The sequence below is a fragment of the Cynoglossus semilaevis genome, chromosome 1 (genome assembly GCF_000523025.1).
Source record: "Cynoglossus semilaevis isolate Cse_v1.0 chromosome 1, Cse_v1.0, whole genome shotgun sequence".
NCBI lineage: Eukaryota > Metazoa > Chordata > Actinopteri > Pleuronectiformes > Cynoglossidae > Cynoglossus > Cynoglossus semilaevis.
Genome location: NC_024307.1, coordinates 18,535,962 through 18,547,023, shown reverse-complemented (window position 1 = coordinate 18,547,023; position 11,062 = coordinate 18,535,962). Strand labels below are relative to the sequence as shown.

General features: G+C 42.9%; 1 protein-coding gene across 2 annotated transcripts; it reads left to right on the top strand.

Moving 5' to 3' along the window:
- The first annotated feature begins 277 nt into the window (after positions 1-277).
- ap5s1 (adaptor related protein complex 5 subunit sigma 1) lies at positions 278-2,531 on the top strand. Of its 2 annotated transcripts, XR_522003.3 has the most exons (4): positions 278-575; positions 964-1,255; positions 1,621-2,000; positions 2,099-2,531. XR_522003.3 is itself a non-coding variant. In XM_008316380.3 (3 exons), exons 1-3 carry the CDS (start codon positions 409-411, stop codon positions 1,747-1,749), a joined length of 588 nt encoding a protein of 195 aa, XP_008314602.1. In that variant the 5' UTR covers positions 278-408; the 3' UTR covers positions 1,750-2,531. The 2 variants fall into 2 exon arrangements, 1 of the variants encoding a protein (XP_008314602.1); XM_008316380.3 differs by having other exon boundaries at positions 1,621-2,531.
- The last annotated feature ends 8,531 nt before the right edge of the window (positions 2,532-11,062 follow it).

Below are 11,062 nucleotides of genomic sequence, written 5' to 3'. Positions count from 1 at the left end.
GGAATGTGTTGGAGAAATATAAACTAAAATAACTAAATATAAACTAAAGTAAGACAATGGCGGAAAAAGTCAGATTTATTTATGAACGTATATAAAGTTCATCGATATAAAGAGATACATTGCTCTTAAATACGAATTATTTACCTTCCATTTTAAACCCAACGACTCGGAAAATAATCGAATGTTGGAAGAATGAGTAAAATATTAAACGGAGTTACTGCGCCCTCTGCTGGTGCGAATAAAGTATAACCCCTGTGTCAGCACTCGAACGTCATATGACCAAAGCGGAAGTCGTAACTAAGAAAACGCTGCTATATTGACAACTGTTTCAAGCTAAAGCTAGCAGCAGCTCCAGCGTTTGTTCAAAACAAAACTTGTTTTATTAGTATATTATCATTCTCTGTCCTCATGGTACGATGTTTTCTGATCCACACCGTCGTCCCGGTCCAGACTCTGTCGTCCGGGGACAGCAGAGTCCTCTACTCCCGGAGCTTTGGTCCAAATGAACTGGACTCAGAATTAAGTCCGGAAGACAGGAGACTGTTAGAGAAGGAGAGGATGCTGCTGGTGGTGAGGTAGGAGGACAAAGTTTCTGTCTCATTTGTGTCAGATATTAAAGTGAGACATTGGAAGATCTGTGGACATTGGTTTGGTTAAAAAAAATATTAAGAATGATGAGATGGTTGTTTTCTGTCTTCATTGAGATAGTTCTCTTTGTTTACCTCAGGTTTTCGTCGTCTATGACAGGCATGAGCAAACTAAGGCCTTGGAGCCATTCATCTGTTTAATCTGACACGCCTAACTTTTCCAAATTTTATAATGTATTTATATTATCATTATACTTCTGCCTTTCCCTGCAATACCCACATTTCCCCAATAGATAGCGTAGAAAATGACATTTTTCAAAATCTTTATTTATCTTAGTTCACACAAACGCTTCTTCTATCTTCCCCCGTGTCTCAGACAGGTGAGGAGCACAGTCTCTCTGTCCAGAGAAGCTTCTGGGAAGCCTGTGGTGGAGATGGTTCCAGGTGAAGAGACTCTGGCTCTCCAGGAGTCCAGCAGCGGGGTGATCCGTCTGAGGGCAGGAGAACCTTTCCCAGAGGAGATGAGCGCCATCTGGCTGGCAGTTCAGAGTCTGGGCTTCACGCTGGTGTGTGAAGCTCATGAGAACCTGCTGCTAGCTGAAGGAACGCTCCGAAACCTGGTGCGTCACTGTTTGGAGAGCCTGCATATGCTGGGACAGGGCAGCGAGGTGAGACGACTGTGGGAGCTTTCTTCTGAGAAGTGGTGATTTAAACCCAACTGTGTTCTGATCTGGGGCCAGCTGTGGTCTGTCTGTCTCAGAGTTGGTTCTTACAGCATCTGTAAGAGTGGTGTCCATCAGAGGTCACCATAAAAACACAACAAACAAATTAAAGAAATGTATCTTTAAGGATTAATTTCATTGATCTGTATGTTAGAAAAAGTCTTGGAGGCGGAAGCACTGAAGTTTGTAAATGTGTTGATGTTAAAAAAAGAGAGATTGAAGTTTGTTAAGGAAACATTTTTTCAGGGACAATAATCTCTGCAGCCAGATGGGGGCGTCACTAAAGTCTGTATTTTTCTTCCATAATCCAGGTTCTTCTGAGGAGCCATCGGATCGATGCTCTGCTCAATCGTCTGCTTCCTCACGGTCAGCTCCTCTTCCTCAACCACCGGTTCCACCACAGCCTAGAGAAGGAGGTCGCGGCCTACGTGACCAAGTGACCTGCACTGATCCAGTCTTCAGAACCAAAGTCAAAGGTCACGTCCTTCTCTTCACTACACTTCAGTCCTGTATGTAGAGATGTCTGTGTATTCAGTTTAGTAATCTGGAACTTTGGAGATATTCAAGGAGCCTTGATTTAAACACTTCTAAAGGGGAATTCTGGGAATTCTCAAAAACACACAACAGGTTTGAGGTTTGGTCATCGAAAGACTCACGATCGAGAGACTTGCGCACTCAAGCACACACAATGGTGAGCCAGAGATTTGAACTTCCTCTGAGTGGACTTTAAGATGAATGGTTGTGAGTCAGTAAAACAGCCACGGTGATGAAATATCCTTCAAATTCCAGGTGGGTTCCAGGATGCTGCCTTGATATCCTGGAGCATCAGATTAAGGACAGTTCACTTCAGCTGATGTTTCTGCAGCAGCATGTGTTAATTCTGTTCTGGCTGAGTCACTGTGTGGAAGGTTTGGAAAAAAAGTTTCAGATTAGAGATGAAGGAGAAGAAGAAGACCACCAGGATCAGAAACACTTGAAACGTTGTGACAACAGAACAGTAAATAAACTGTTTTTTTCTAACAAAATCAAAAAGGTTGATTTAAAAAAACAACAGGTGTCGATGTGATGGTAGCAAATCAGATCAGAGGTCAGATGTCCTGACTTTTGTTTCCTGCTCTGTCAACATTAAAATCCTCTGAAACTTTGATTTCTTTCTCTTTAACTTAGGTTTGCTTGGTTTTATTGTTTGCCTTTCATTTGAAATAAAAACCAAACAAAGCCACCCGACATCTGAACTCAATCTTTTTCCTTGAAGACACGTATTACTCCTGAAGAAAACCAGCAGAGGGCGACAAACCCCGACTTTCTCTTCACTTAAATTCAACCTTAATTTGTTTATTATATATTTTATTGAAATTTGCCCATGAGAAGCCCTTTGGAATTACCAAATATATATCTGATGTAATGCAATGCATTAATTGTTTATAAATTGTTGACGTAAAATAATATAATGCGTGACAATCTTTTGCATCTGAAAACTGGTAAAAGTAAATATAAAAAATCTAAATCGAGGAACTAAACAAAACTCATTTTTAATCTTAGTTTCACAATATCATTATTGTAATTTTTAAAATGTTTTAATCATCGCTCTCCATAGCAGTCGTGGGATTAGTTTGGTTCAGTTTTTCTTTTATATCACTGAGGACTGACAGTTCTGAGTTTTCCCACTGGAGGGCAGTGTTCGACCACAGCTTCAGCCAGTCCTGTTCTCGGCACCAACTGCTGCTGCTTTTACTGATGCTGAAGTGCTGTTCCTGATGCTGCTGCCTTTACTAATGTTGCTGCTGGTGCTCTCTCTAGTGCTGCTACTTTTACTGATGCTGGTGCTATTGCTGCTGCTGCCATTGCTGATGCTGCTGTTGCTGATGCTGCTGTTTCTGATGCTGTTGTTACTGCTGCTGCTGTTACTGCTGCTACTGTTACTGCTGCTGCTGTTTCTGCTGCTGCTTCTGTTACTGATGTTTCTGCCGCTGCTGTCACATTCTGCTGCTGGTGTTGTTACTGACGTCAGTGCTGCTGCTGTTTCTGATGCTGATGTTGTCATTCGTGCTGCTGCTGCTGCTGCTGCTGCTGCTGCTGCTGCTGCTACTACTCTTCCTCTTCTTCCTCTCCTCATAATGATCCAGATGCTGGTCTGTGAATGTTTCCCTCTGCAGAGTAAAAGCTCCTTTTCTCTGCTGCCTCATTAGACTCTGCCACCACTCTCCCCCAGTTCATGAGAAGAGCAGAGTGAAGAAAATGGACCGACTCCAGCTCCAGCTTCACAGACTTACTGGGCATTTCAATGTGAGCAGGGAAACCTTTTCTCTTCAGCCTGGGTCAGAGCCAGTGACGTCGATCGCTTGTGTTCACATATAAAAACAACAGTTCTATTCCTTCCTTATTCATTTAGAGATTAAGGATCGTTCACGGATCATCTTTGGATTTGAGTGTACCTGTAGGAGGCAGATGGATAGATTCTGGAGCCAACCACAGTCTGTTGCTGCGTCTCACAGTCTAATGACGTCACAAATCACTTTCCAGATCTTCTGTTCCCCCCTTCCCATTAGAGATGTTTTTCACAGCTTCTTTCTTTCTGTTAAGTCCACACCTTTCTTCTTCACCTCTCTCCTGAAACACCTGTCTCTGTTTATGACAGGATTAAATCTTCTTCCTGCAGTCAGAGTTAAATTCTGCCAGAACGAGAATGTCCATCGGTTCTGTTCGAATAACCTGACGCCCCCTGTTGTTCAGCAGTGTTTTGTACAGACAGAAGTCTGGATCTTTGGTTTGTTTTCCACCAACCCTTTGATGAGTTGCAGTGTAAACAGTGAGGACAGAGAAAGTCCAGATGTTCTCAGAGGAGATTAGAGCGGACAGGAAGTCATCTGTGTCTGTGGAAGGATTCACCTCCGTTCTGTCACCTCGAAAACTCATTAGCTGCTCTGACCTAAAGTCACATTTGTGCTGAGGTTAGACTGGACGTCAGAAAGTGCCCAGCTGCAGAAATGAACCTCAGGCTGACAGGAAGTGACTCTGTTCAAATGCTGCTCTGTGGTGAAGTTCACTGGTTTTCTAACGTCACTGAGCCTTGACCTGAGCGTCTGGATGCAGGTTCTCCTCAGTAACAATTGTTAGTGTGTACATTTAAACAAGAAAACAAAGCAGGAAACATGGGAGTGAGGTCTGTACGGTGGGTCCTCGGTTTACAACGTCCTCACACTGCGGCGTTTCATGGTCTTGTCACCATCACTAGTTGGCGATTTGAGTGGATGAATGTCGTCAATATGTTTATATTCACTGGTTGTGCTCCATCCATTGGTTTGGAGTGTATTCACTCTCCTTCGTTTGTGTTGTTTTTGCCCTTCATTCTGGCTCCCAGGTGTCAGACTCTTCTGATGTTTTTATGATGTTAGTAGTAGTAGTATGTGTTAGCATTGGTGAGTGACACAGGTACTGATGTACACACACACACACACGGAGAGAACAGTGTGTAGCTGCTCAATACACTTCCAATATGCATTTCTGAGTATGAATTATTATTTCAGTCTTTTTGTTTTTCTCTGTTGTTAAAATTAAAGGCGCTATTTCTTTGTTAAATCAAACCCCCTCTCTCTCTGTCTCCCTCCCTCCCTCTCTCTCTCTCTCTTTCTCCTGACCCTTGTGTCAGCAACAACACACCTTCTGCTTCTTTACAGCCAAGTCGTTAATCCCAGTTTTAACAGTAATTTAAGTAATCAGATGGCAGTGAGGGCTTGTGTTTGTGAGTGAGTGAGTGTGTGTGAGTGAGAGTGTGTAGGTGTGTAAGTGTGTGAGAGTGTGTAGGTGTGTGAGTGTGTGAGAGTGTGTGAGTGTGGCTCTGAGTAATTGTGATCACACACTTTTACGGCGTGGCTGCTGTAAAGCGTTACGACCTCGTCCATAAATTAACATCTGAGAGAAGTCCAGGAGCTTTGATGGTGAAGCTGCGGTCTGAGGCTGAGATGGAGCACAATCATTCATCATCACAACGAGGACCACAACGACAACAACAACAATCACAACAACAACAACAACAATAACCTCACCACTTCACTGCTGACAATGATGTCCTGTGTTGTTACTGTTGCTGTTGCTGCTGCTGCTGCTGCCTTTGTGCTAATGCCGTTGCTAATGCTAAAACTGTTGCTTCTGCTGCTGTTACTGTTGCTAATGTCGGACCCCCTGGCCCCCCTCTCCCTCATAACACGTTCTAGATATAAAACCAGAGTCAGACATGAAGAGCAGCTGAAGTGAAGTGCAGACACTGCCACAGACTTTTTTCTCCACTGTTGTTTCATTCATGCACTACTTCAGTCTGTGCTGCTTCTCTGTGCTCCCATCATGCTCTCTGATTGGCTCTGACCCCTCTTCATCAGGGCTAAGGGCCACCATTGATCAGCAGAAGACAAATGTCTGTTTTAGATGGCCTTTGCGGGGGGGGGCGGGGGGGGTCAGCAGGTTAATTCTCAGGAGCTTCATTCACGGATGTCTCTGCTAATGAGGCTGAAGCTGAGCTGCTGGAATCGAACCCCTGACCTGAAGCTGAGTTGCTGGGTTGCAGTGACATCACAGACCACACCGTGGTGGGCTCCTCGCTGCTGCTGATGTGGAGAAGAGAGTCTGCATAAAATGTCAGAGGTCAAAGTATAAAACCGGGAGAGGTCTTCTCATTTTATGTAAACTGGAGTCGCCCCCTACTGGCTGATCACTGCAACTGTTGAACCAGCAGAGTTGGTTTTGTTGCTTTCCATCATCTGGGGTTTGGACTATGACTGTGTGCTGCTGTTGTCTCAGAGCAACAGAAATAGAAGTAGTCATTCACGGTGACACTTCCTGAACGACTTCCTTGTGATGAACTCCGAAACATTAAACTAAAGCTCTAAAAATAAATAGAAGAGAGAAGTTTGTAGAGAGTAGAAATAAACAAGGTAGAACAGAAAGTGGATAAAAAAACACACACAACAGTTTTCTTTGTGTGTTCATTACTGTCGGGAAGAGGAATAACAAACCCCGATTCCTGACGGTGTGTGATGCCAGTTTGCCTCTGTCTGCAGCAGGTTGTCGTCTCGTTTGCATAGAAAAACCTGGAATCTGTCAAATGCGTGTGGGAAATATTTCTAAACATACGCTCAGTGTGAAGATACGTGTGTGTGTGTGTAAATGCTGACGGTTGTCACCGACCTCAGATTGTTTCATTTGTCAGGAGCGTCTTGTTTGTATGAAGGAGCTCTGATCTGCAGAAATTCCTTCATGAAGATCCTGCAGCGGAGACTCCGTCCTGGAACCATCAAGTGTTTGGAGACGCAGACGGAGAAGTCGTCACCAAGCTCAGATTGCTTAATTTGTCAGCGAGTCAGGAGCGTGACAACATCTGTGCACATGGTGCTGGAAAAAGAGTGGTTTTGAGGAGGAGATGACAGCGTTCCCCACGGAGTCTCGTTCTCGTGCTGTGTGCGTGACGAGCTGGTTCATTATCTCTAATGTTGTCAGGTGTCAGGTTCAATCAGGAGGATCACAACAATCAGATGAACTGACTCCGGTCGTTCAAGTAGTCACAGAGTTTGGAGGAAGACGGGCTTAGCGGGCAGGGTCCTCATCGAGACCAGGGCTGTCAAAGTCAAATTCACAGTGGGCCAAAATTAAAAACTGTGACAGAGTCGTGGGACAAACTTAATGTTTATTGAATAATTGACGGCACATTATTCATGTTTTCCCTTCTCTCCAGATATGTCATGTAGAATCTTTTCATATGGAAACAAACTTTAGTTTCATGTAAACATTGACTCTGGATCAACCAAGGCTTGATATTATAAAAACATGAGAACTTAAATTTGAAACAAAACACACATCAGTGGTGTTTCACAGGCCATCAAAAAAAAAAAAAAAACCCACTGCAGATGGAAAACGACACTGATAAACACAAGAATGATGGTGGAGCAGCGACTGTAGTGGAACAGGCTGTCAGATTACATTCAATTAAACCAGGTTATATTAGACTATAACCAGATTATTTATTACGTTAGGTCAGATTATACCAGATGTATTATTCAGTACCATACCTAGACTAGATCAGGTTATATCATGTTATTTCAGATCATACCAGACTACACCAGGCTATATGAGAAGACTAGATACCAGACTACACCAGGCTATATGAGATTATTACCAGAATAAAGTAAATCATATCACGTTCTACCCAGATTTTACAAGATTATGCCAGACATGTCATAAATCTAAACAGATTATGTCAGATCATGTCAGATTTTATCAGATTATATCACTAGAACATAACAGCATATAACAGAATGTTTTAGATTATAACCAGATTATTTTAAATTGTATAGTATTTTATCAGATTATACGAGACACGGCATAAATATAAACAGATTGTTCCAGATTATGTCAAACTTTATCAGATTGTATCAGGTTATATAAGAACGTACCAGAGTAAAACAGATTATATTAGAATATAAGCAGATTATAACAAGATTAAATAAAACTATATAAGATTATACCAGATTATGTTAGATTATATCAGATTACATCAGATTATATCAGATTATATCAGATTATATAAATCTGATTCATCAGATTATGATTATGTTAGATTATATCAGATTACATCAGATTATATCAGATTATATCAGATTATATAAATCTGATTATATTGGGTTACACCGACTGAGGTGAAGAACAGATCAGAGCAGGTTCTTGTTGTTGCCTCCTTCCTCGCCTACGTCTTCTTCTCCTCCTGTTCTCTGCTGTGCTGTGTATACAATGTGAAACCATTACGCGGCCCGTGTGTTTGGACCGGTGGCCTTGGAGGATTCACATCCTGTTTCCAGGTCTGTCATTGAAATTCTCCTCAGACCCTGCGGAGCTAACATCAGCGCCTGCCTCCTCATTTATGCACACTCCTCATTATATTTTCAAAGCTCTTTTGTGCCGTCTAATGGAGGGAAGCAGCCCTGGTGCACCGCGGCACACCTCTCAATCTGCTCTTTGGGAAAGGATCTCATTTTCTCTGGGACTCCGAAGGCCGTCCTCCTCCCAGCTGGGCCCGACGTGATGATCACAAACACTCATTTCATCACACTCGGGCTCTCTTTAGCTTCTGGAAATTGCAGTTTGGAGAGTTTGCGTATTTGTGTGACAGAAACACACTTATTAGACTGAGGAGTAGGTTTTTACCTTCTGTTGGGTCAGAGGTGACCTGTGGACCAATCAGAGGGCGGAACTGAAGACTTAATACGAGGTTAACAGCTTCTAGATTTGATTAGTTTTGAGTTGAAATTATAACAGCTAATTTTGCTTCACTTCAAACAAATCACACAGCAGGTCCTGTTTACCCCAGAAGGTCAGGGGTTCGATTCCAGGCACAGCTGCTGTGTATATCGCCTCCGGTCATCGTTACCTGCAGATGAGGGGTTGGTGCAGGTGGGGATTAGTCCTGGACCAAACAAACCCTGTGAATCTGAATGTTTAGGAGACAAATGTTGACGTGAACGTCAGAAGGTGAAGATCTTTCCCACCAACGCTGATGCTGCTCAGGAGAACACTGTGGCTGTGTTTAGATGAAGACACCGGCACCAGGCACTCTGTTTACACCTGATTCCAGCTCCATCCATTCAGACTTCCCATCTCCCCACTCACCCACTCCTCATTTGTCATGTATGGAAGAAAATATTCCCTTTCCAATGTCAAACAGATGAGTGGGCCACCTCGTGATTCCCCTGAACAATTCAGAGAAGATGGAAAATCTGGAGAGATAAATGTACCGTCTGTAGGAGAAGGCTCAATGAAGACCATGTAACTGGAGCGGCGGCTCAGCGGGCGATGAGCCGTCGTCAGTGGATGTTTGAAGATATAAATCACAGAGTAGAAGAGATGGAGCCGTCTCCTGCTGGACTCCGGCTCCTTTCTAAGTAAATATGACGTCGTTTGGGCTTCTGATGCTGGTGCTTTACTGAGCGTCTTTAAATTCCTGTAGTGACATCACGGAGGAAAGTTGTTAATTAGCTATTTTTGGAATTAAACGTTAGTTACTAATAACCTTTATTGGTGGTCACATTTGTTTTGTGTTTTTATAAATTCATAAATTTGTGTTCAATTTGTTTTAGTTCTAAAAATTTCCATTTAACTATCTACTACTACGACTACGACTACTTCTACTTCTATTACTACTACTACGACTACTACTACTACTTCTACTTTAGTTCCTCAGAGCAGAGCAGATAATAATAATAATGAAAACAAACTGAACTGACTGGATGTTTCCTGGGTTTTATAGACCGTAGGTTGGAGAGCAGAACAGGAATCACACTGTAATGGTTTAATAAAGCATTAAAAACGTAATGATATCTAATGATATAAACACTGGAAACTCCACTGGGGTTCTATTACTACGACTACTTCTATTACTACGACTACGACTACTACTACGACTACTACTACTTCTACTACTACGACTACAACTACGACTATCTACTTCTATTACTACTACTACGACTACTACTACTACTTCTACTTTAGTTCCTCAGAGCAGAGCAGATAATAATAATAATGAAAACAAACTGAACTGACTGGATGTTTACTGGGTTTTATAGACCGTAGGTTGGAGAGCAGAACAGGAATCACACTGTAATGGTTTAATAAAGCATTAAAAACGTAATGATATCTAATGATATAAACACTGGAAACTCCACTGGGGTAAAATATTTATATACATCCTGCAGTAACTGTTGTGTTTATCGTCTTCAAACAGGTTTTTACAGACTTACTTTTCTTTCTGTAGTTTTCTTTAAGATCTTTTGAACTAAAAAAAAAACCTGGCAGCTTTAATGTGGGACCAGATCAAGTGTCTGTGTCCTGGTCTGTCCAACTCCATTCATCTCAGCTTTGATCACCTTCCCTTTGAATGAAGCAGACGTGTGCGTGGGTGCGTGTGTGTGTGCGTGTGCGTGTTAATGCTCTGTCAACACGTCTGTATGAATCACTGTCAGCACACAGGCAGGTCTTTCCTCAGGTCCTTCCTCAGGTTTTGATCCGCTCATTTCTCCAACATGTCAGTCGTTCACCGTCACATCAGCTCCGATTCCTCACATCATGACTCTGAGGTTGTAGTTTCTGTAGACGATCCATTTAAAAAACGTTTTTTGGTTTTCAGCGCAGTGAAATTCTCCTCACCTGAGAGTCGGGGCTTCACGGGTCACGTGCTACAAAAATGACTTACCATATCTACTTCCTTCCTGTCGACAGGCAGCCGTCATTTAGAGGTGTGTTGTTGTTCAGGCCAGACTTTCTCCACGGCACTGAGCTTCTCCTGTGAAGGAGACGTAAAGTGTGGGCAGGAAAAACCCACAGGGATGTTCTCTTTACTGTGACCCAGCGGAGCAGGAACAATCCTCCTGCAAAGGATTGTGGGCAGCAGGTGATGAGCGACCGCGGTGAAGCAGCCGCTCTCACAGATTGGTTCTGTGTGAAGAGTGTGAGGTGGATCGGCTCGCTGCCTCCATCAGAACACAGACGTCTGCTGTGTTAATGAAATCCAGCCTGGGGTGAGGAGATGTTCTCAGGGAGGGGGAGCAGGAGGAGGACAAGGGGTGAAGTTAACCTTAATAGATGAACACTGAGAAACAACATCTCATTTGTTGGATCTGGCCCAGTTTGTCTATAAACAAATCTCTCTCTCTCTCTCTCTCTCTCTCTCTCTCTCTCTGGGTAGCTGTAGAATAACCATGATTAATCATAATT